The 25,958-nt window shown below is 37.2% G+C and overlaps 1 protein-coding gene across 9 annotated transcripts in view; it reads right to left on the reverse strand.

Annotated features, from left to right (window-relative positions):
- Positions 1–25,958, reverse strand: part of DMD (dystrophin) — a 2,284,432-nt gene that overhangs the window by 45,798 nt on the left and 2,212,676 nt on the right. For 5 of the 9 annotated variants that reach the window (XM_063634262.1, XM_063634263.1, XM_063634266.1 and 2 more), the window contains 7 exons: positions 19,327–19,493; positions 16,966–17,077; positions 15,283–15,419; positions 14,545–14,583; positions 10,156–10,221; positions 8,962–9,027; positions 6,131–6,289 (listed from right to left, as the gene is read on the reverse strand). In XM_063634262.1, coding sequence (XP_063490332.1) covers positions 6,131–6,289; positions 8,962–9,027; positions 10,156–10,221; positions 14,545–14,583; positions 15,283–15,419; positions 16,966–17,077; positions 19,327–19,493 — 746 coding nt within the window. The remainder of the gene's footprint in view (positions 1–6,130; positions 6,290–8,961; positions 9,028–10,155; positions 10,222–14,544; positions 14,584–15,282; positions 15,420–16,965; positions 17,078–19,326; positions 19,494–25,958) is intronic. The other 4 variants (XM_063634264.1, XM_055269132.2, XM_063634268.1 and 1 more) reach the window with 2 other exon arrangements.

Raw genomic sequence — 25,958 nt, forward strand, 5'->3', positions numbered from 1 at the left:
GGCAGTTCTCTTGCACATGCTGTCTTGCCTGCCACCATGTAAGACATGCCTTTCCTCCTCCTTCACCTTCTGCCATGATTGTGAGGCCTTCCCAGCCACATGGAACTATGAGTCCATTAAACCTCTTTTTCTTTACAAATTGCCCCATATGAAAATGGACTAATACACCAAGTAACCTGAATGCCTAGTTTCATTAAATGTATCATATACCACACTTTCCTCTCCACTCCAACTTTAAAAACGTGGGAACAGCCGTAGGAATCAGTCTTGAATTATTTCCAATGATGTCTACTGGACATTTTAACATTCATTCCATGATGCTTCTTTCCTCCCTTCCTTACCCTAAATTCCTTACCTACCACTTCGTCTTCAGAGGCAGTCCTTCTCTCATTCAAGGTCACGCCTCCTCCCATACTTTAGTTCCCTAACCCTTCTATCTCCTGCCTCCTGTGGGAAAATGCTCCCATCATTCCCAAGCTCTGCCCTCCTCTTCTTCTGGCACATTTCTCCAGCATGTGAAAATCAGAGATTTTTAAGTAAAAAGAGAAAACCAGAGTGAACACTGCACGACACTGTGTGAAGTAACCCCAACAACCATAAATATGTTTGCAAATATTTGCATGTGTAGAGAGCATCTTTGGAAGGAAACACAAGAAACCCAGAAAGATGGTAGCCTCCAGAACTGGAAACACCACAGCCAGGGGAGAAGGCTGGAGAAGGATTCACTTTTCTCTATATGTCTTTTTGAACCCTTTGGATTTTGTATAATAATATACATGTATTCTCTACTAAATATAAAAGTAATTAAATACACATTTTAATGTTCACATCTTCCAGAGTTCTACCAAATCCAGTGTTCTCCTTCTGCTACATGCTCCCGGGATATATAAATTCATTCTCACTGTTTCAACTACCACCTGTGAGCTGGCGACTCACAGACCTAATATCTCAGGCTTATATCCTTTCTACAAGCATCAGAGTTCTATCTCTCAGACTGTCAGACATTTACACGTGGAGATGTCACCAGGACCTCAACTCGACCCCTTCCATACCTCACTTATCATCTTCTAGCTACTCAGCCCTTCAGGAAGGACCTCTATAAACACCACCACGTTAAAGGATGGACCTGCTGCAACTCCTCCTGAATTATCAGTCCCAGCTGCAAATAACTACTATCATCTTGTTTTGTAGTTACCAGCCCTGGGAATCATTCCTTCATACCCTAGTCCCGCAGAACTACCGAATCAAACAGCTCTACCCTCCCCCGAAATATCACTCAAATCAGCCTGTCTACTTCATTTCTATCACCTTACTTAAGGCTCTAATCATCTCTTTCCTGGCCTCCCATGTAACTCCCACCAACTTGATTTCCTTGTTCCAGCATCGCTCTTTTCAAAGTTACCCTCCACACAGCTGCCCGTGTGGTGTATATTCATGTCACTATCATGGCCTCACTCCTGGCTCACACCCTTGAGTGGCTCCCTAGACTAGGCATGGAGGCAGCAACTCTGCAGTGGGTACCACACCCTTCCCGACCTGCCGTTGCTGACCTGGCCAGCCTCATCTCCTCTCATTCTTTGTCTTCTTAAAAAATGTAATACAACTGCAGTTTCCCTCAAATAAACTCTGCCATTCCTCACCCTGACACCTTTGTTTATATTCCATAGGAAGGCCCATTCCTAACCTCTTCAGATTCCCTTCATTTTGGCTGTCTTTTCACCATCACTGGAGACTTGCACAAAGACCTAATGAAAGAACATTGAATAAAGACATCCCGTAGCTGTGAAGATTGATAACTACTAGACTAGGTCCAAAGTCATCAAGTCAATTACAAAGTAAAGCAATGGGATCATGATTTCCAGCTACTTTAATTCAGTGGTATCAGTAACTGATCTAGAACTTCTTTGACTGTAACAATAATAATCTTGCACAATCACTGGAGGAATTTAAAGAAACAAGAGAAAACTCAAATTTTGGCTTCATAAGGTCTTACTGCCCAACAAGACATATGAAAGGTCCTGAGTAGGTATTAAGAATCTACAGAGTTCCCTCCTGTTATATAACATATACTAACAACTGTAACTTTAGACTTTACGGTGATAATATTTAGCCACCTTTTTGACTTGAGAACAATCTAATCAATTTGCTATGCAGGTAGTAGAATGACAACGTCTCTGTCTCTCAGAAAGGCTACCTTTTCATTGCTAGGATCATACCTTGAATTTCAGAGCAAGTCTTGGTTTATTTAGACAGGGCAGAGAAAAATACATCTCTGTATTTGAACACTATGGGCTTAAGTCAGGAGACTGAAGGCTTTAATCAATGCAAGAAAAAAAAGTAAACCTTGAGTTTGCAATGCTAAGGACACACAATGGGGCAAAAACCCAACATCCAGTGGCTCTTTGCCAAATAAAGATGAATCTGAATTATATGTGGTAATGAGGGAGAAATATGATGCAGAAGTGAAATATTAAAGATTAGATATCTCACTAACGCCATTAGTCATCCAAACTTATGGGAGGCACTATGGGAAAAACTCAGTCAGATTTAGCTTTTACTCAGAGCTTTAGCCTCATCTTTGTGGCATAAACCAAGAATCAGAGAACACCAATGTGGGATACATACAGTGCCTGGGGTTTGGAAAATGGGTTCTTAACATTCTAAATTTATGACAAAGCCATGCCTGGTGCTAATCAAGGCAGTTTGAAAAAGGGGAGTATTTTGAAAAGCAAGCAGAAGAAAAAGCCTTTGAAAGGCTTTTCTCTACGAAATTCGGTTTGTAAAAGAATTGTAGTCAAAAGTGCATGCATGTATGCTACAATTAAAATAAATTCAGCTTCAATTCATTTATTCATTAATGCATTCAAGAAATATTTATTGAATACTATGTGCAACAAGCAGGAGAAATGGAATTCTAAAGACAGAGATAAGATACCTCTGAGATACTTCTCAAACAGCCATCTTCTGTTTTTCTAGGGGGTTGTAGGGAGGTGTCATGAATAAGAACAATTAATGGAATTTAATAAATATCTAGTCAGGAGTGGGGCTCTCCAGTACTTTTGCTAACTGTTATTTGGAGATAAATCACAGCTAAAAGAACACCATATATATATATATATATATATATATTAACAGATCAATAAGTACACATCCAAAGGACTTGGGGCAATCTCAATTTTAAATATCCTTTCTTATTTTCTCTAAAAGTATGCTGGTATTTGTCAGATTGCATAGCCCAATGCTGACTTGGGACACAGCCAGCTAGACATGCACAGAGAGGGCATCTACAGAATTCCTGGGTTTTCTCAACAGGAAATGGCAAATTAAAGGCTCCTTAAGCAACACTGAATTCAAGGGTAGCGAAGGCAAATCTAGGGCTCTGAAGCTCCTTGCGCAGAACTGCAAGAAGACAGGACAGGGCAGATCAAAGAAAACACACGGGCTGTTTTCAGGAAGGGAACTCTGTGGAGATATTTCTTTGGAATTTGGTAGAAAGTCAAATAGGACAAAATGAAGGGAAAATGAAGGAAGCTCATCCTGATCATTTCGTGAAGGTCAAGGTAACGTACACAAAGATTTGCATCAACCCCAGAGTCCTCATTTTGGAGCTCTAAGTAGCGCTGGTGTTATGTTTTTTGTTCTTTTAGAGAACAAACCATCCCATTCTTGGAGAATGGTCTTGGATATCTTCCAGGGTAAAGTGGTATCGCTGCGCTACAAGCAGATGAACAGGTTCATTCAGGGACACTTAGTCCTCATAGATAGTCCCTTCAGTTAAGGCACATTCTGGGAAATATGCCGCAATTCTATGTAAATGACATTCACAGAGACTTACTCTTCTTTATTATCTGGTTGAAGGTAGAGTTGCCTATTTAGAGTCAGAAAAGTCTGGATTTCGATTTAGTTCTACCACTGGCTGACTGGGAAATCTGGGGCAAGCTGTGTGAACCTCTCTGAACCCGTGTCTCATTCACAGAAAGGCGACAGTCTCTTCTCCATGGAGTTTGTAAGAAGATTAAATGATCTAAAATATGTATAAGTGCACTCAAAATGATATATAAATGATAGTTATCAGTACTCTTTACCAACATTCTTTGACCCAGGTGCAATGGTATGGAGAGAGACCATGCTAACCACAAACAAGGCAGGGTTCTTGACCAATGAGCTCAAAAGATACATTACACAATCATATACTTCAAAAATATATTTACTCCTTGGTAACATCAAATTCTATTTACAGTGTCAGTTCCAACTTTTTATTCCAATTTGACTTTGACCCCCTGCAATAATTACAGATTTAACATAAATGGATATTACTGATTATTCTCAATAAAGTGGAGAGAAATGTTTTCTCTACCATGGTCTTCACTTACTTCACTTAAAAGTAAGGCCAAAAATAAAGCTATCATTAAAACAACAAAAAAAGTTCAATATTATCTCGTGGATGGTACTCATGTGATGTTCTTGCTGTATTTTCAGGTTTTTACCAAACATTTCCTGAGTAGCCATTTTTAAATATTCAAACCATGCTAAGTACTGTGGAGGATATGAAGATGATTAAGATACGGTCCATGCCCCAAAGACACACACTAGCTCATTACAGAGAGGTGCTGGTAATAACTGATAAAAAGGCAAACTGTCAAGGAATTTTCTGAGAAAGGTCCAAAGTGCTCTGGGAATAGAGGCAAAAGACAGATTTCTTCCAACTGCAGGAATCTAGCAGGGCTCCATGGGGAAAGTTATTCTGAGCAATGTGACGGAGGATAGGTGGGATTCCTTTGTCAGATATGGCAGTGGTGGGTTAGTGGTTAGCAGTTAGGCTGAGACTCAAGCTTGAGCTTGACCCCAAAGGTAGACGAGAGCAGGATGTATTCAGAAATACTAGCTACAACAGCATGGCCAGAACACAGGGAGAACAAAAGAAGATGGCATCGTAAAAGCAAGTCAAGAGAATACTGTGGAAGGGTTTGGATGCCCCGCTAAGAAGCTTGATTTTTTTCTACATGCAGAAATCCAGTGAAAGGGGAATGCCATGATGGGTCTTGGTTCTGGCAAGATGTACAAGTAGAGTCAGTATGGAGGATTTATTGGAAGGGTGGGAAAGAGACTAAAGGGAAGCCAACCAGATAAGCAACTATGGCCATAGGTCAGAGGTGTTAAGAGCTAGAAGGCTCGCAGTGGCAGCAGGAAGCAATGGATGAGTGGCAGCTTGCTTTTTCATCCTGAAGTGGCATACTCCCGAGGGCACTGATCTCAGACACACTGTGTTGCCTACGTTAAGAGCTTTTGGTGCCTTGGGCTCAACCAAAGAGATGAAAGTACTTTAAGACCCACAAATCTGAACAACATCTACTTTAAATCCTTGCTTGGTGGCATTTGTCTGAAGAAGGCACATTGTGAGTTAGAAGTGATCATGTGAGAAGACTTTTTAAACCAAGGGACCTGTGACATAATAAGTGTAATACAAAACTAAAAGTCCAATGATTTGCATTATCCTGACACAATACAATACCCCAGATGTTTACATCTTTGTCCTCCCTGCAGTCATTGTGAGAGTTCTTTAGCCTTTTTCTCTTCTACAGTTTCTGCTATTTTTACATGACTGTCTTTTACAGGTGATGGCTGACAATTGGAATTGTCTCACTAACCTGCTATGATGGTGAGCATAAATAATAATTTCTGTATTTGATGATGAAAAATAAGATGAAACAATTGGTTTCCCAATATGACCAAGCCAATAACCCTACTTTCTTAAATGTTTGAAGTAGATAATACGGCCAAACACATGTAAAAAAATCATATAATCACAAAATTAAATAACCTACTTTTTTCTTAAATTCTATTCTGAAATATAAAATCAAAGCCTTGGAGACACATGCAACAAGTCAAATACCACCATCAGCATTAATTCCTTCACACCTAAAATATGAGTTCTTCATCATACTATTGCATCCATTGTCTTCTTTCAGATAACAACAAAAAAAAACAGAATCTGCAAATGGAGCTAAACAGATTATTTTAGAAAACAATTAGACATAAAATGACTCTAAGTGAAGATTCCTGGCACTTTTCTGTGTGTGCAAGTGTATGCACTCTGCATACCAATGACAAAGCTAGAAAGAAAACTCACCTGTTTTCTTCCTCAAGATCTGCTAGGATTCTCTCTAGCTCCCCTCTTTCCTCACTCTCTAAGGAAATCAAGATCTGGGCAGGACTACGAGGCTGGCTCAGGGGGGAGTCCTGGTTCAAACTTTGGCAGTAATGCTGGATTAACAAATGTTCATCATCTCTGGAAAATAAAATCAAAGGTTTTGGTTTTTTCCCCCCCTTATTTTGCTTTGGGGGTTAGGGACTCAGGAGTGTATTTGAAAATAGAAACATTTATTTGCTCTTAACAATTAATTAGACCTTTTTTCCTGCTTCTAAAGACCTTTTGATACTGTTGAGGTTGTGATCTACCATTCTATTGGTAACAACTCAAAGTGTTTTCTTGCTTAAATTTTCAAATGAAATTGATTGGCCTATTTACATGGATAAATGAAAGGCAGAATTACAGAAATACTGGGACTCTACGTGGATGTTAGTCAATAGCTAAAAAATATTAAAAGATATAATAATGGCTGTATAATGCTTTGGCCACCAAGCCTGTCAAGATAATCTGTTCACTAACCCACGCTATTGTTGTACTGAGTAGGAAAAAATACCTTGCAGCTCTAAAAGTAACAGAGGAAATATTTTCTTAAGTGGAAGGCAATGTAACCAAAAAGTATTGCTTCAGTAAGTCAGTTTTAACTTATATAGGTCATTGAGGCAGAATGACAACAATTAAACTGGAGATAAATGATTGTTTCATTCAGTTATTGTTTAGACAGAAAAACAAAAATTGAGGGGAAAAAAGCCATTAAGGTGACTGATTAAAAGAAGACTGAACATCTCATTCCTCAGGGCAGAGTTTTTTTAAATATAAGTTTTATTTATTTTTAAATTTATACATAATGGTTTTAAGGACTAATCTTGGGGGAAAAGGAGGCAAAAAGCCTTCTATTTGGGGAGGCAGCTGCAATCTTTCCCGGAAACTAGGAACTCTCTATAATACACAGCACAAACTTTTTTCTGAATGCATTGCTCCAAGCTCCCGAAAGGCCTGTTTACCTCCAAGTTATAAGAATTTTATTCTGTCCGTAATGACAGGCTAAAGCTCTTTGTTTCTGGTTAGATATCACTAAGATGATACACTAATATTCTCCTCTCCATACCCGCTTAAGTTGAAAAATATCAGAAATTTAGGAAAAAGTCTTCCTCATTTGAATTATTTTTGTTTATCAAGCCAGTTACCTGGTTTAGATGTGAAAAGCTGACTAAAAACAATTATTGGGTATTAAAAACACACATTTAAGTGAAGTCAACCAATCTACCAAACCACTTCCCCAAACCTGCCCCTAAAATGCCATGAGTTTTTGCCATCCAACATTGAGTCAAAATGGATTTTATGTCCTCAGAATAAGCTAAAGCTTATTTTATTTTAAAATCAAACAAAAGCAGTTTTACCACCTAATTTATCACACTCATTCCAAATTCTGAAGTTGTACTGCTAGAACTTCCCATGTTTAATTATAACCTAGAGTTGTAACTACACTTTTCTTCCTGTTCTCTTAGGCAGTCAATGAATGACAGCCACTGTTACACAGATACAACTCGAATTAATTTGAATGTGCTAGAGCTTCTAATATCAAAATCAGTGAGCCATTAATACTTTTTCCCATAGCTAAGAAAGAGAAGGCATCACAGTTATGGTTGGGGAAAGGCTTTTTTGTTTGTTTGTTTGAAGGAACTAAGTCATATACAAGTGACTGAGGGTTGACTTGATTCTTTATTATTAGCTTGATCGTTTATGTACCAGATGAGATTATTTATTTTCATGTCTTCAATAACCAGTGATATATATGCCACTTTGATACTATTTCTTTTGGCCTAATCCTTATGAAGGTTCTTTTCTCATCTGAGCATGACTTTGTGTTGCCACACCAACTACATATGATAAATTTACTATTCTTCCCTTTGTCTATATTCTCCAAGATGGGTGAGATATCCATACTTTATCAAACTAAAAAGGCATCATAATATTTTGACTAGATTTCTTCTCTTTATGTTATTTATTCAGTTGGCAAATCCTTATTTTTTTCCTTCATATTTGCTTCAATGTCTGCTCTCTCTACCTCAAGCCCTGGTCAGTATTTACTTGGTTCATGGCAATGTTCCCTCATGCTCTGTATTGTGAACACTGCCCTTACTCTATAATGAAGCCTCAGTTTCCCTGCCATAGCTGTGTTCCCTGCTGCTTTTGGCACCACTCTATCTCCGTCCTTAAAGTTTAACAGGGTTGGCTTATCATCCTGCTAACAACCTGCAACCTGAATTTGTACTTCTCCTCTGGAAACCCTTCATAAGATTGCCTCACTTTATTTATCTTGTGAAGATGCTAAATCACAAAAATCTACTTCTTTGGATTTCTGAAGGAAAATGCCCAGCTAACCTACCATATGTGAATAGCCATGCTATATCAAGATCACATTTCCACTCCCCATGAGTGGAGAAAATAGTACTCAGCCATGACTTTAAAATTGATATCCTATCCCTTTAAATACCTGGCAGGTTTGGTCAAAGATTAAGCATTACTATAAGTACTTGGGACTGCAATTTGTAATCATATGGTATGAAATAAGTTTAAATAAGAATAAGGCAAACTATTTCTGCTACTCTGAATACTAATAATGCCAGAATTTGGATGAGCTCATTCCATGCCAGGGCATTAAGAATTAAAGGAAAAAAGTAAATGAATGGCTCCTTAAAAGATCAAATGAATATGATGCTAATTCCTATATTCTGGGCTATCCTACCTCCAAATCCCTCAAAGCAATTTCATTGTCAGGAACATTTTGTAAAAAGAGATGGGATACTTACATGCTCTCATTAGGAGAGATGCTATCATTTAGATAAGATCCATTGCTGTTTTCCATTTCTGCTAGCCTGATAAAAAACGTAAAAGCTCATTAAAACTTATGTGACGTCTTAGAATCTATTCAAGACCTAATCGAACATTCCTGAAAACTAAAGGATAAATCATGGCAAGAAGAGAAAGGAATCCTTCAAATTAAAGGATGTGTGTGTTGGCTTAACCATTTGAGGCAGTGTGTGGTAGACCACAGCTAGTTAGCAGCACTACATTTATGATATAAATTCTAAGGAAAGTTTTATTTCACTGTTTTCCCCCTACAGATCGATCTTGCTTTCACTGAGAACAAGTCTTTGTTTTCAGAAGAAAAGCTTCCCTAACAGTAAGTGCACTCCCTACCTTACACTACCCCTTGTCTTTTAAGACAATTACTACTTTCCACTGATGAGACTTACACAGCTAGCTAATGCTTTTCACGATTGGTAAACATGTCCAGCAGTTAGAATATTGACAAAAGATGGATGCACAGTAAGCTCTCTAAACATTCTGCCACCAATTTTTACCTTTAAAATCTTCTTCACCTCAGGCAATTATACAGGGGTTTTTTTGTTTGTTTGTTTGCTTGCTTTTTACAACTAAAAAAAAAAAAAGTTAACCAAACTCTTACGGATTTAACAAGCATAAAATATTTTAAAATTAGTAATTCAGTTTTTAGGTATAAAAATCATCTCAAACACAAAGAAGGTGAGACAGAAAAGTCCAAGGATTAGGAAAATTAATTATTCTCTTCTTTACAGTATATCATGTAAAATAAATACACAAATGGAAAGCTGATGCTTTCATATTCTCCACATAATACAGTATCATTTTTTCATATATGAATGTCTGGTCTAGCAGTTTTCTAAGGAGGTTAGACTATTTGTAAGCCAATCTGGTGAATGTGCTCAGTATAAAAAAACATAGCAAGGCTACCGGAAATGTTTAAAAGCCAGGGTTAGGGAAGATTATTCTGGACTAATGCTCTTGTTGGTGACCAAAAACAACATGCAGTGGAACGGCATGCACGTTAGAGGGCAAGTTGATTAGTAGGAATCAGACAAGTTTGGGGAAAAAAGAAAAGATTTGTTTAAAATATTATAGGTTAGCTTTCCTTGGTTAGTTATTTCAATCAATATTTGCCTGGCATTCAACTAGTCTCATACCTGCTAGCATAATGTTCAATGCGTGAATGAGTATCATCGTGTGAAAGCTGAGGGGACGAGGCAGGCCTATAAGGCAGAAAATGTGATTAGTCACAGATACCATCCATTAATGGAGAAAAAACCCACCACACAGTTATGTTATACACATGGCCTAGAATGCTTTTATTCTAATTCTATGGATAATGTATACATTTAGTTGCTCCTATATCTTAAATATTATCAAGTATTTTAAAATCCAGGTTTGAGAGATGATTTCTCATACTTCTGCTTTTATTAAAAGCCATGAAGAGAGGCCAAAAGCTTCTGTGGAAAATTCCCATCATAGAAAAGGTTGGGGGAGACAGTTTCTAGGAAGCATTTTGTCCTCCTACTTTGTAATTTCTCACATCCTATAGTTCTGAAATTGTGTTAGCACTACGTGGTTTAAAATTTTACACTGTTTACACCTGCGCCATTTATAGGCTTTCTTCTTATTGAATCAAAGCTGTACATTTGCCTAGATACTTACAATTATTTTAGCTTCAAAGAGGCTACTCTAGTACAAGACTTCTTAAGACTCCACGTATCAAGATGTTTTGATCTATGCAATTTTGTAAAGAAGAAATGTATCTTCCAATTCAGCAGCAAGACTATACTACTAATTTCTAGCACAAAATAGAATGACCCTGGATTATATTGTGAGGTTTTAAAAAAGAATGACTAAATTTCATAGAATGTCATGATATCTGAAATATTTCTTAGAGATACTGTGTGCTAAAACATAGGTGAGAAAATAAGAGGAGATCATTAGCAGGAATAGTCTATATGCTTTTTGTATATAAACACCTATCTGTTCTTATCTCCATAGGCTAGAATTCTGGTAGGGTTAACATTTTTTCTTCCTTTCATATCTGATCTATTAATTATCCTTGAAGTTTTTATAGTATCTTTTGGATTAACCTTAGGAAAAAAACCATCTGTTCTGAAAACCAGTTTAGGCTTGTACTTTTTGTTTTAATTGGAATAGCACAAAAGGTCTCTTCCATTTCTCTGCTGACACAGAACGCCCTTAGGTAAAGGCATAAATCCAAAAGTCAACGATAATGTAATTCAGAGAGGACCCTGGTTTAGCCCAGTGTCCAAGTAACACTGAAGGACTTGGTTGAAACACTAAGGAGAATGTGTTTGTTTCTTCTTACGTTAAAAAAGAAAAAGATGTAGTTACCAGTAGCTAAGCTTGCATTAGAAAATGTGCCAGAAATTCATTATTTCTTAATATACTACAGTAAGATAATTACAACACACTACAGCAAATAACTAGGGAACTGGAATTCTTCCCTGAGAGATAAAGGTCTTATTTATGAAACCAATGTCATGTAGGTCAAGTGTAATCATAATCAAATTGAAATGAGTTATAAAGACGTTTAAAATTGTCAAGAGGAAACAAAAGGATGACTACTCAATTTAATAAGCAGATCCAAAGATTTCCATGTGAATCTTCACTATACTTTTGGAGAGTTAATCTGTTAATCTTCTAGAACCCTGGCATACCCCATTATCAGAAAAATGCTAAGGTTTGTTTTGAAATCTTTACTGCAGATCAAGATAAATTAATACTTGGATTATTTGTATTATAAGAACTATCTTTTGGAACAGATCAGTCTTTCAATTACATATTTTTTAATAACCAAAAAGCCTACCACCAGGGAAAATACATTAGTAGTGTTTTCCCTTATAATAGTTGCTATCCTGGAAGTGTATAGAAGAAAGAAAGCCTAAGACCTTGGAGCATAAGTACACCAAGAAAAGTAGGCATATAAATCCAACATGCTTTAATACCATTTTATACAGAAAATCTTATACAGAGCTTTAATTCTTAGCCTCAAGGATAATTCCATGTTATTTTTCTTATTAATATCCGTGGCGCCTATCACAGCATGCATAAGCACAAGAACTTATAATAACCAGAAATCTTAAAAAATATACACAAAAAGAGGCACTTATTGAACCAGAAAATGAGCCAAAAGGGAGTACTGGTCAGAGATGAATCATTTAAAAACCAAGAATTAGTAAAAATACAAAGCCACTTATTCCACAAACAAAACTAAGTGCAAAGCCTTCTAAAACACTTCCAAAAGAAGGTAATAATACTGTTCCCCACTTCCCATTTCCTAAATACAAACCATATACCCAGAAGGATTACTTACTATAAGAGTTAATGACCTACTTGGTCAATTCCATCCCACCCACCACCACCTTATCGTTTATGAAAACTCTATTAATTGAAAGTTGACATTCATTTAGGTTTCAATGCAGAATCGCTCAAAGAATATTGTTGGACTGGCTCACTTACGGACAAACAACAGAAAGGCCTATGTTAGCTTTAGTTTAAAATAATATGACAAACACAAGCAAATAAGAGTTTAGTCGAAGGAAAACCAAACAGTCTGTATCTCTGGAAACTTTCACATTCTGTGATCCATATCAAATGGATCAAATACTGTAATCATCATAGGATTTGTTAACATCAGATAAAATTCTTGCAAAATAAAACATGTTAGGACCTGGCTCTTATGCCGGAATAGGATGGCTTTGTAATATATTTCATATAGTATTTATAATCCTATGAATAAATACTTTAAATACAATTACTGCTATTACAGAAAACACAAGACTTTATTTAGCCTGCTAGGTTTCTTTTCTTCCTCAAAATTAAAACTTCCCACTATTTCTGAATAATCTAACCAATTCTTCATAAAAAGGCAAATCGGGAGGTGTGTTTTAGTTGTTAAAAAATGTTTTTAAATAAAAGATGTTATTAATTTTAAAGTATTTCAACGTTTAAGAAAGACAAAATCTTCTACTTAAAATAAGTTAAATTGATTGTCATAATTTTTTTCTCATTAGCTTACGTGTAGCTCCTTTTTGCCTTTCAAGGACTATTAATTACTCTTTGTTTATTATTTTGTGCTAGTCTTATCTATGTATTTGTAACAACTGTTCTTTAGCATATTTGTCGTTTGGATTTCTTACTTGGTTAAACTTATTTCAACATAGAGTAAATGCATTCACTTATCAGGATCCAATCAAGCTGAAACTGTAGCGTATCAACTCTTTAAAAGTTTCTTATTTATGAAAGGTTATAACTTCTATAACAGACTACCTGCGTTAGGAAAAACAATTTCCAAGAGGCAGAGGACATAACTGAATCTAAATAACTCCCAAAGTTCTTTAAGCATGATGATTAAATAAATCAGATAATATACTACTTACAGCTACCATATCTCAAAATTAAGGGGCGCAATAACGAAGTTTTAAAAAAGAAAGAGTAGCCTTCTACTTCCTTTAGGCCCATTAAAGACTGAAAATAAACCTCAATTAATAATTTGCATTTATCACAACAGGGTTGTTAAAAAAGGATCTCGTTTAAATTAAGTTACATGGTGGAACAATAAAAAAAGATTTAATAAAAAGAAGTTGAATTCTTACACAAGCTTATCTTCCGAATTGGTCATTTCCCCTTTATACATAATAGAGCCATCCGATTTTCAATAAATATTTTAATAAAGCATACTTTGAAATATCAAAAGTTTGTTATAACAACCCTACATAATGTAGTTTTAAAACAGGCACTTTGTTGGCTAATATAGAAATCACAGGCCCCAAAAAAGAGTTTTCTAACATTGTAAACTCTGAGACAAATCATCTGCTGGTATCTAACCTCAGTATTATTAATACACACCAATAGTAATAACAAAGAAATACCTTCCTCCTAGAGCAAATGTATAATTGTTTATGAGCTGAATATTTAGTTTGGAGAAGAGAGCAAAGTGAGTTTAGTTCAAAATTTAGAAACCCTTGTATATGATGATTAGTCAAATAGCATGGCATAACCTGATAAACAGTCCGCACACCTCATTAAAATTATTCAACCAAACTCAACATCATACTTTAAAATGAATTCTGCTGATTTTTAATAGTCCACTTATAACAGACCCTAAAGATTCTAAAAAGCATCGAATCTCAAGAAGTATGGCTAAAGAATGTTATTATGTAATCAGAAGGTTCTTCCTTGCTTTTATATGAAGAAATATATAAACGTGTCTCCCAGGAATACAGCTAAAACTCCAATAACTTCTTTGATTATAATTTGAATTCAAGCCAGGATTTCTGCTGGTTTGAATTTCACCTGGTGGAGGAACCAAAAAACCCACTCTGATTCTCCTGATCTGTGTAGATGGTACTTTCAAAGTCTCATCAAGAAAAGAAAAAAAAAAACTGAAATGAAGGAAGGGGAATTAATATGTCCATAAAACAAAACAAAACAAAACAAACAAATAAACAGAACAAAAGAAAACCAAGCGAGCGGATGTGTTGGTGGTAGCAGCACCCTTCAGCAAAAGTACTCACGCAGAATCTACCGGCCAGAAGTTGATCAGAGTAACGGGACTGCAAAACAAAAAATGAGGTGGTGAAGAGAGACACACGCAAACTCAGCCGCAAAAAAATTTACGGAAAGGTCAAAATAAATAAAATCCAGCCAATTAAGTATGAACCATGGAAAGCAATAGCCAAACCAAGGTGTAAAGTGAATTAAAAGAAAAACAAACAGTTGTGTGACTGCCATCGGAGTTAAGGCAAAAAAGAGGAGCAGGTTGAAAAGAGGTGAAGACATCCCCTTTGATCTTGAGAATCATTACTACTTACTGTGCAGTAGTTTCCTGTGACTATATTTTCTTTTGAGTAGAAACAAGTGACTAGATATGACCACACAATGAGATACAAAAAGACACACATTTACTGATTTGTGAGAAAGGAAAATCAAAATGAAACACTGGACTCACTCATTTGTAAACAGTCCCATATTTCTTATAAGGCTTATAAAGCAATTAGTGGCTGTATTGTGTTGTGGGTTTTTTTTTTTTTTTTTCCCGTGAGGTAAACTTTAACTTTTGGAAAAAGAAATTGTCAAGTGACATGGGAAAGTGGCAACTGGACATCAGCTTATTTTTCTCTTTTCAGCTAATGTAAATAAAAACAAAGAAATAGAAGAGACTGTTTGCATTTGGGAGTGAAGGAGGGTGTTCAGCTGAGAGGAGTTCAAATATACATCAAACAAGAGTTTGTTCTGCTTTTGCCACTACTCACGTTTCCATGTTGTCCCCCTCTAAGACAGTCTGCACTGGCAGGTAGCCCATTCGGGGATGCTTCGCAAAATACCTTTTGGTTCGAAATTTGTTTTTTAGTACCTTGGCAAAGTCTCGAACATCTTCTCCTGATGTAGTCTAAAAGGGAGATCACGGTGAGATCAGATTTAGGACAGTATGATTTCAAAACTAATGACCACTCCAGTCTTCTGCCCCATGACACTTGTTTTGTAATCAAGGAGAGTGTTGTGGTTGTGAGCAAAGGCTTTGGAATCAGACAAATGGGGCTCTGAAACCAGGCCTGGCATGTACTAATTTGGGTGAGTTATTTACTTCTCAGAGGCTCTGATCATCAGTAAAATGGGAGCAACAACACCTCAACACGTTGTTATGATAAACAAATGAAACATACAAGCTTACTAGGCTACTCGATAAATGGTAGTTCATAGGTCTTAAGGTCAAAAAGGTGACATTAAATTTTACCACACTTTATGGTATTTTAAAAACTACTTAGTACATAATGATAGCATGCTTCACCCACTAAATTTTGGTCTATTCATAGCATGGTACATTCTCAATCACTGACCATCTCTGTAAGAGGAAAAAAAGTGAGAAAGGCAAATATCTGGGAGGATCACTCTGATGATGGAAGAGAGAGATGCTCTAAAGCAGAGCTTCTCATACTTTGTTGTGTATGGGAACCAGCTGCAGATCTCGCTAAAATGCGGGTTTTGATTTAGAGCATCAGGAGTTGGGGCCTGCGGTTTTGCATTTCTAATAAAGACCAAGGTAATGCCAATAGACATATGATTGTTGGTCAACAGACCCTATCTTGAATAGCAACGATGTAAAGTTTAGAGAAGAGGAGATTGCAAGAATTAAACAAAGAGAAGAGAAACACGAAGGGTGGCTCTACAGTCAACAGAGAAAACAAACCTGAGAGGAGCCTGTCTTTAATTCTTAGGGAGATTTGTACTCAGGTCTGTCTGGCCACCAAGTCTACATCCTTGCCATTTCACCAGTGATTTTTCACAGTTCTGTTGGCCACTTAACATTTCCTAAGATAACATCTTAGGAGATGGCTTCAACTCTTACTTATAGAACCCTGAGCAAGTTATTTAACCTCAGGATCTCAGAGTCCTCATCTGTACAGAGGGGATAAAAATCACAGTACTTATTTTACACAGGGTAGTTTAAAAGGTAAATGCCTAGCATTTAGTAAGTGTTAGCATATAAAATGGATTTTTAAAATGTCACTAGTATGCAGGACAGATAATAGGCAAGCAACATTGATTAAAAGTGGTAGGTTATGAATTTGGGGGAACCTAGAACCATCCCCCATTCTCAACATGCCTCATGGCCATAAGATCGCCCCACACAACCTCTAAGGCTGTGCAAAATAAATGTGAAAACGTCTTCAATACAACCATGCACACAGAATGAAAACCCTATTTATTCATCCAACAATATTTATTGAGGGTCTATCATGTTCCATATGTGCCAGGCACTCCCCTAGGCACCAGGGATAGGGTAAATCCTGAAGCCTACAGTTGAGAGCCACTTTAGCTGGGGAACATCTGGGGAAGTGACAAATCACAGCATTATACATGATCTGCAGTATTGTACAAAACTGAAATTTATCCCAGGTGAACTAACTCTCATGTCAGGCAGGTGTCAAACTTACCGGAGTGCAATATTCCACCATGGGATAGTGCATTTTATGGCCTTTTGCAACTCGACCAGAAAAAAAGCAGCTTTGGCAGATGTCATAATTAAAGTGCTTTAGACTCCTGTACCTGATAAAGAGCAAAAACAAACACATATGTATTTCTTCGAATCACATTCCCAAAGAACACTCTTTAATAAACCTTCTACCACGTTCTGATTTGAGAAACAGAATGCAATGTTCATTAGTCCCGCAAGGTAAGTGATTAACTTCCTACCTCCAGATTTTTCCGGTGCCTCTCCTACAGTATCAAAACATTTTGGCAGAAAGATTATCCTATAAACACATGGAAGGAGGGAAGAAAAACTCAGCTCTTATTTAAACTCCACTAGGAACTCTTTGAGATTAAGTAGGAAGGTACTGGCAAATTTCCAGTCTTTTGAAAACCAAATAGTCAAATTTAAAAGAACTTCCAGGAGAGACAGACTTATGCTGCGCATGCCCCTTACCCATCTTGGGACAAAAGTTTTCTGAAGCAATTATTTTTAAAAAATTGTCAAGATAAAGCAATTTCACAAGACAAAAGAAATGTGAACAAGAACTTTCAATTAAAACAAGCCTCGCTTTAATAATGTTTTCTAATTGACTGATACAATTCATCTTCAAACAGTTACTCGAATGACCTCTTTTATCTCTATCTCTTCAGAAATCTCTCACCACATTACCTACAAATGATAACTGAAGCCCCAAGAGAAAATGAAATTTGGATTAGATGGAAGAATTTATAATCTGTAAATACTAGTTGGTACATTTCCTCCATTATCAGAATGCGATATTCTTTGTTTCATACTCTCCTGCCTTTTGCTTTCTCAGATAAGAACCTTAGCCAATTCAAATAAACATATTTCTTATGTCACATATGGGGAAGTGGGAAGGAAAGCTATCTTTTTTAGATCCCAACCATCTTTCAAAAGGGGGGAAGGAGGAATGAGAAGTGCTGAGTCCTAAAATAACATATGATAAAGGCAAAAGAATTGAAGGTGAAAGTGCTCTTTCAGATCCTCCAAGGCATTCTTCTTCTTTATTTTATAAAAATTTCCCTTGTATACAAAGCCCACTAGCTAAGGAAGCAGAGAAAAGGTAGCTTAGAAATCTAATGCAGTCACTGTGCCTTCCCTTCCCCACTCCCCACCCCCATGGTATCATTTTTACCTGCCAAGAAACCAGGAAGGAACGAAGGTGTCCTTTGTAAGCAGTACCTACTCACTGTTGTCTATCTAGGCTTCAGAAACCTCTAAAAGTTTTTGTAAAACCTCTTTGTAAACAGCATGACTATGGAAGGATAAACACCAGAAGTGAAAAAAGCACTATGAATAAAAAGCACGCAACAGTACAAGGTAGTTATTAGAAAATAAAGTAACAAAACCAGTTCACACGTAACTGGAAAAGAGTGTTTACTTAGCTGCTAAGTGGATTCTGCACAGGCATAGACCATATAGCTAGTTTACAACTTTGTGGCTTATTCATCACTATAGAAACCTTGATGTTGATTCACATATTTAAGGACATCACAGTTTCAGAATTAGGATTTAGGATTAATGTTAAGTGAGATTAATTCATTTTTAAAAATCCTGTCTCCCCAAACAGGTCAGCAGGGCTAAAGATCTATTTAGCCTTGTTTTCCATGATATTTTAAGACTATCAGAATAACCTGCTACGTTTCCTATCTCTTTCACTTATGAATGTATAAGGACTGGTCGTTTTTTAGCTGCTTTGTGAATCTTCCATTTACTTGCATACTTTTTATTCCTTTAGAAGTTCACTGGGATACTATACAAAGAATGTAATCAGATTCACAGATAAAGGAGCAAGTTCTAAGATGCTGAAAACAATTCTTGTTACTTAAGGAAGAAAAAAAAAATGGTGCAAAGTGAATGAGAGACTGAGCTACTATTATGGTTCCTCCCAGAATAGAATCATCTCTCAGTTTTATAACTGATTCTTGGGAAGTTTCTATAAACAGGAAAGACCGTGAAAAAGGAAAGATGGTAAAAATGTTTTGGTTTCAGGAAGGAGGAGGTACAGTTCATCTGTAATACCTCCGTGAAGACACGCACTTTGGCCTGCTCAACCCAAAATGTGGCTCTGAAGGGCTGAAGAGTGAAGGTGGAAAGGGACACCAGCCTAATAAGTGAGATCCACCAAAATAACCTAGCGATCAGGAGGGTGACAAGAATGATCGATGTTCCAGCCCAATCACCTTCTCTCCCACTTTGGAGAGGGACGAACTAACAGCAACTGGCACGGGAGATAAAAGATCAAGTCATAAAAAGGTGAAAAATGATGAGAAACAAATGACATTTTTTTTGTTCCGAATACCTGAATCCAATGATTGGACACTCCTTGCAGATGTTACATTTGGCCTGATGCTTGGCAGTTTCTGCAGCAGCCACTCTGTGCAGGACGGGCAGCCACACCATGGACTGGGGTTCCAGTCTCATCCAGTCTAGGAAGAGGGCCGCTTCGATCTCCGGCTTATTATTAGCCTGCAAAGACAGGAGGGAGAAAGAAGGAGGGCAAAAGGATGAAAGGAAAGAAGGCAAGATGGCAAAGGAGGTGTATATCAGTTCGATTAATGAGTTAAACAAAAAAGAAAGAAAGAACAATGGTTGCAAAGCTAGGCTGGCTTTTCACAGCTTGTTTCTGCAAATGCTCCCTAATATCCAAAGAGCTACCTACTCCTAAGGCTTTGGTAAACTGCCATTACTCTTTTTGGCTACTAGATGACAACAAAAGAAAACAAAACCAACAAACGAGAAAGGTAAGCCAACTACACACCTGAGCGAGACTATATTTAGCTTTAATTTTTGAACTGATACATAAAAGTTAGCCAGAAGTGAAATGCAGGTGTTTACTGATAAAATTTCAAAGGAGGAGGACAATTGATTTTTTTTTTTTTTTCTAGAGAACCTGTTTCTCATAGAATCATCATGAGGGGCTTTAAAATTCATCTGGTTCCAAAGCCTCATCTAATAGACAAGCAAACTGATTTTGTAGACCAGAAAAGTAGCTTTTTAAAGGCCATATAGCTAGCAGCAGAGCTGATAATAGAATCCAAACCTCCTGGCTTTGTGCTGTTTTCATGATGCCCTGTTGATTCTGTCTGCCTATTTCTCTCTCTTTCAAAGTCTAAATGTAAGCAATACCATTCATCCCAGACAGGACAATGATCTCAACAATCTCAAAATACCATCATTTGATTTATATGTTACTATATTCATGAGTTTTAATTATAGCTTGTTTTTTTCAACCCTATAGGATTGTTTTAATTTTTTATATTGTTAGATAGGTTGACCCATATATTGACTACTTTTTTGCTCTTCATTGCTTTCTTTCATCTCAAATCTTCCATCTGGGATTAGTTCTGCCTGAAATATGTCCCTTAGAATTTCCTTTAGCTGTTGGTGGTGCATTTCTCAAGCTTTGTTTGTCTGAAAACGCCTTTTTAAAAAAAAATCCATATTCCTGATAGTTATCTTCATTAAATATAATTTTTTTTTTGAGACTGAGTCTAGCACTATTGCCCAGGCTGGAGTACAGTGGCATGATCTCAGCTCACTGCAATCTCTGCCTTCTGGGTTCCAGCGATTCTCATGCCTCAGCCTCCCAAGTAGCTGGGACTACGGGCACACGCCACCACACCCGGCTACTTTTTGTATTTTTAGTAGAAATGGGGTTTCACCATGTTGACTAGGCAGGTCTCGAATTCCTGACTTGAAATGATACGCCCGCCTCAGCCTCCCAAAGTGCTGGGATAACAGGCGTGAGCCACTGCGTCTGGCCCAAGTATAAAATTTTTGATTGAAAGGTTTTGGGGTCTTGCTTTTGTTTTTGAATACTGAAATATTACCCCACTTTCGTCTATCTCTGTTGCTGCTGAGAAGTCAATAGTAAAGACGACTGTTGCTCCTTTAAAGATAATCTATCCTTTTCCTATCTTGTGCTGTGTTTCTAGGATTTGATTTAGACTGCTTAGGATTCACTGGACTTCTTAAACCTATGATTTACTGTCTTTAATCAGCTCTGGAATCTTCTCAGTCATTCTCTCAACAAATAGTGCCTCTTCTCCATTCCCTCTCTATTCTACTTTCAGAACTCTGTTAGATAAATGTTAGACTTCTTCAATCTATATTTCTCTGAACAGGCCTTCCCTAGTTCCCCCCTCTCTGCCCCATATCTTTTTAAAACATCCTTCTGTGCTTCATTCTTATTAATTCCTTCTGCCTTACTGTCTGGGTAGCCATTTCTCTTGCCAGTCTGCTGTAAACCCATAAAGTTTTAAATTTTGATTATTGTACTTTTGATATCTAGAAATACTACTTGATCATTTTTAAGGTAACTTCTCAAGTTTGTGGTCCCCTGTAGATATTTTTCAATGTTGTTTTTTATTTTTCTAACTGCATAAACATAATTTTAAAAAATAATCTGTCTAATAATTCTGGAATATGATGTTATCGTAGGTCTGCTTCTGCGGTTGGCTATTTCTTTTGCTTCTCATTCACCTTGATTTCTTTCTTTTTCCACCTTGATTTCTTGTGTGCTTAATGTTTTTTTTTTTTTTTACTATGTACTAAATTGACCTTACAAGTATTTTCTAGAGATAAATAAAAGTTTGAGCCTAGAATAAAAGTGCTTTCTCCAGAGATGATTTTCATTTGCTTTTGCCAAGAACCAAGAAGCATTACTTATTCCACAGCCAATTTCAGTTGAATATATGACATGGGAATACTTAGTATCACACAAGTAATGGGTATTTGAGCTGCAAACCCAAGTTGCTTCTCTTGTAATGTGGTTTGCTAATAAAGGACATATCCACATTTCAGACACAAAGGCAGGAGGGTTTAGACTGACAGGTCATTTGGCTTGTAACACTGATCACTTCAACAGTACTCCAGTCATTACCCCTAACTCTAAATTTAGCAACACTATAATAAACTGTTTAACTTTGGATTCCTAGCTGCAAAATGGTATCAGTTCAAACTTCTGATCAAATGCTACTGTTTACCAAAGACCTAGAATCAATCTAAATGCCCACCAATGGTAGACTGAATAAAGAAAATGTGGTACATATACACCCTGGAATACTATGGAGCCAGAAAAAAGTATGAGATCGTGTTCTCTGCAGAAACATGGATGGAGCTGGAGGCCATTATCCTTAGCAAACTAATGCAGGAACAGAAAACCAAGTATTGCATGTTTTCACTTATAAGTGGGAGTTAAATGATGAGAACACATGGGCAGATAGTGGGGAACAACAGACACTCTGGCTTATCAGAGGATGGAGGGTGGGAGGAGGGAGAAGATCAGGAAAATAACTAATGGGTATTAGGCTTAATAGTTGGGTGACAAAATAATCTGTACAACAAACCCCCATGACACAAGTTTACCTCGTAAGTAACCTAGACAGGTACCCCTGAACTTAAAAGTTAAATTTTAAAAAGCTGTTGCTGAGCACTTTTCTCTGTGTAGAGTTCCATCACAGAGGTACTTTGTGGAAAAAACTGTTTATAAAGAATTATGGAATCTAAAAATGAAAAAGATCATGCAAGTCAATTCATCCTTTTGGCATGGCACCACAGAGCCGTAAGACTTTCAGGATTCATTGAGTCCAAACTCAGCATTCATCGAGTCCAAACTCTTACCCATGCCAGTGTGTGCTTACAGCCACTACACCACCCATGTGAGAGAGCTAGGAAACATCCTTAGAAGGTGATCTTGAACACCTATGTCCAGATACCCCTGTCAAACGTGCTTCATCACATTGAGCTGAAATCCATCAGCACAGTATATAGGAGTAGAAGTTCCAGAGTTAAACCACTGGAGTTCACCACTCACTGGCTGTGTGACCTTAGGAAAATAACTTTATCTCTCTGTGTCTTAATTTTTCTCTGCTACAAAGTGGAAATATTAATAGTGCCTCCCTCATAGAGTTATTTTACGATGAGTCAACAAATGACAGGCAATTGGAACCGTGTCTGACACATAGCAAGAACCATATTTGCTATTGTTATTGTCATTATTATTATCCATCTGACCAGCAACCCAGAAGTTCTTGGTCTTTGAACAACCCTTGAAATATTTTACCAGAGCTGTCTTTTCTGTCCATGCCTCTTCATTCCTATTCTTTTTACTTCCTCTTCATATGACACGGCTTAGTTTGCCACTGTCATTTAGAAAACTATTCTTCAAATATGATTGCTGAGAATGTACCTCTATTTCTCCGGACAGTGTAACTGGATTACTTTCTTTTGTTCTGTACCGTAGGCTCACATAGGGTTCCTACTCAACTAAAATCTCTGAGTCAGTGTTTCCCAGTATGTCCAGCAGATCAATCGTCCAGCAAAATGCTTCATGAGAAGGTCAAATTAGTTGAAGAAACATTGCACATTATATCTGCCTCTTAAAATTCTTAGTGCATGTTAACATATTAAAAGCTGAGAAGGTCATCAGTAAAGAAACATGTTAATCAGCTCTGGAATCTTCTCAGATTCTCTGAGAGAGAGAGAGAAAGAGAGGAACAAGCAAGAAAGAGTGACTGCTGAAGGGGTGATTTAATAACAGTTTTCAATGATGTGAATGGCTCTCGCATAGGGGCCTGTGACCAGCTGTTCGATCTCTCCACTGAGGACAGAACAAGAAGAAACAGACTTAAGCAGCATGAAGAATTTAGGCTGTAGCTCATACGGAAGAATCTCCTGATGCTGAAAGTTGTTAAAGCATTAGTGTGAATTACCAAGGGAGGCTGTAGAATGTTCTAATCTTTCAAAATACTATAGATTCTTCTGTGCTTAAAGGTTGAACATTCTCAAATTTCTTTCTAGCCCCTAAGATGCAAGATCCATCATGTTGGCTCTTTTAAAACTGCTCACCTATGCCAACTGACAGCACTGAAGACAAGGTATGGGGATTCACATTCTCATTCTGTTTCAATCTTTCATTTTTATGACAAACTATTCTGTATCCTAGTGGTATATTCCCTCTCCTTTTGTCTGGCAATAAAGAAGGAAAGAATTAAAAACCAGGCAAGCTTCTGTAAAGACCTAACAGAACTAGAATTAAACCCAGCTAAAATTACATTTCAATCATTCCAGAAAAAAAAAATAGGGATAGATTGGAATAGCAGGAAGTTATTAAGGTCAAAAGATAAGTATGATGGCATTCATTGGACTGAGATAATCTTTGTCAGTACCATTATTTGCTGAGATACATATAAGTCTCAGATATAATCCCCTCTCAGTATCAAGGGTGACCTTGTCCTCATCCCTACACACCAGTTTCAAGCCATCCAAGCAAAATCTCTTGGAAAGGTCATTTAGCCCTGGGTTTTGTTGTTTGTTGGCTTTGTTTTGTTTTGCTTTTGCTGTTGTTTTGGCAATAATTCCATTTTCCCCTTCTATGTCATGCACACACAAAAAGCAAAGCTACCACAGCTCCTTCCATTATGATAGTCACAGTTTGGAATTACGTTGGGTTTCTCCTCTTTTTCTGTTGGTCCTCACCTGCCAGCAACTATCCGTAACATAAAAGCTAGGGGAAGGAATCAGTTGTCATTACTATTGCCCTGTTACAGCACACTGGAGGGTGGCTTCATACAAATGTCACCTTTATACAAATATAACAAGGTATAAAGACAGTTGAAGAATTCTCAATATCTGGAATTTCTAGCAAAGGGATTTAACTATCAATATAATAAGTTCAAAGGGCATTACATGGCAAGTTTGGAGGTAGGAGAGTTGCTGGGGTTCCGAATAACTTTTGGATTTCTTTGATGTTGTGCTTTCCATAAATCCTTGGACACTGATGGGCCAACTGCCTGCCAGGAGGTCCACCTGAATACTCATTTTTCTCTCAAGGTAATAAAATTAATTCATGGCTACAGAAGAAATGCAATTAAGTATTTCTCAGCAAGCCCTGCATCCCAGCTCCCATAAACATATACGTTGTATTTTTAGGAGAAGGCAGTTGGCATTTCAATTGTGAGGTTTGTGAAAACCATGTGAATACTTAATAAACTACAATAATTAGTATAGTCATCCCTCAGTATATGCCAGGGGTTGCTTCCTGGCCCCCTGAAGCCCCACTCCCACGGGGCTGTTGAGATACAGCAAAATCCACGCATACTCAAGTCCCACAGTAGGCCCAGCTGAACCTATATCCGCAGGTTTCACATCTCTTGAATACTGTATTTTTGATACGCATTTGGTTGAAAACAATCCACTTATAAGTGGACCCACACAGTTCAAATCTATGTTTTTCAAAGGTCAACTCTATATAGAGAAGTAAACATTGGGCAAGAGCCTGTGCCCAGTAATTCTCAGATAACAAGAAACTACCATCCTGGAACAATCCATAACGATACGTCCTTAATTTCTTTCCTAAATTGCAGATTAATTAAAGACAGGAACTATACTTCTGGACTCTGTTAAAATCTGCTGAATTGAACAGTGGGTGGGAATTCAACTGCAATATGATCACAAGAAATAAAAGGAAGATTATAAAATCTGTATGAAGTCAGAATTTTAAAAACCTGCCTAGTCATCCTGAAGAGCAAAAACATACACTTATAAAGATTTTGTAAAGAGTAGAAGACAAAATAAGTTACTTTCTCAAACTGTCCAAAATTGACTTTATAGATTAAAGTAAATGTCCTTATGTTGGTTTCTATGTGATGGTATCACACATAAAAGGCTAACAGACTTCATCTGGACTTAGAAGGTATGTACAGAATGATCTGGCTTAAAATATAGGTATACACAAAATTCACACTTGGGGCCCTTGAAAGGAATTGCACAGGCAGAGAGCTTTTCTCTAGGTCGGTGGTTCTCAACCAGAAATGATGCCGTACCCCAGAGGAAATATAACAATGTTTGGAGTGTCGACCAAAAAACATCAGAGAAAAACATCTCCAAACATGTTGAATTTATTTTGGAATTAGAAATGAGGATTACAAC

Source organism: Symphalangus syndactylus, chromosome X (genome assembly GCF_028878055.3).
Source record: "Symphalangus syndactylus isolate Jambi chromosome X, NHGRI_mSymSyn1-v2.1_pri, whole genome shotgun sequence".
Classification (NCBI taxonomy): domain Eukaryota; kingdom Metazoa; phylum Chordata; class Mammalia; order Primates; family Hylobatidae; genus Symphalangus; species Symphalangus syndactylus.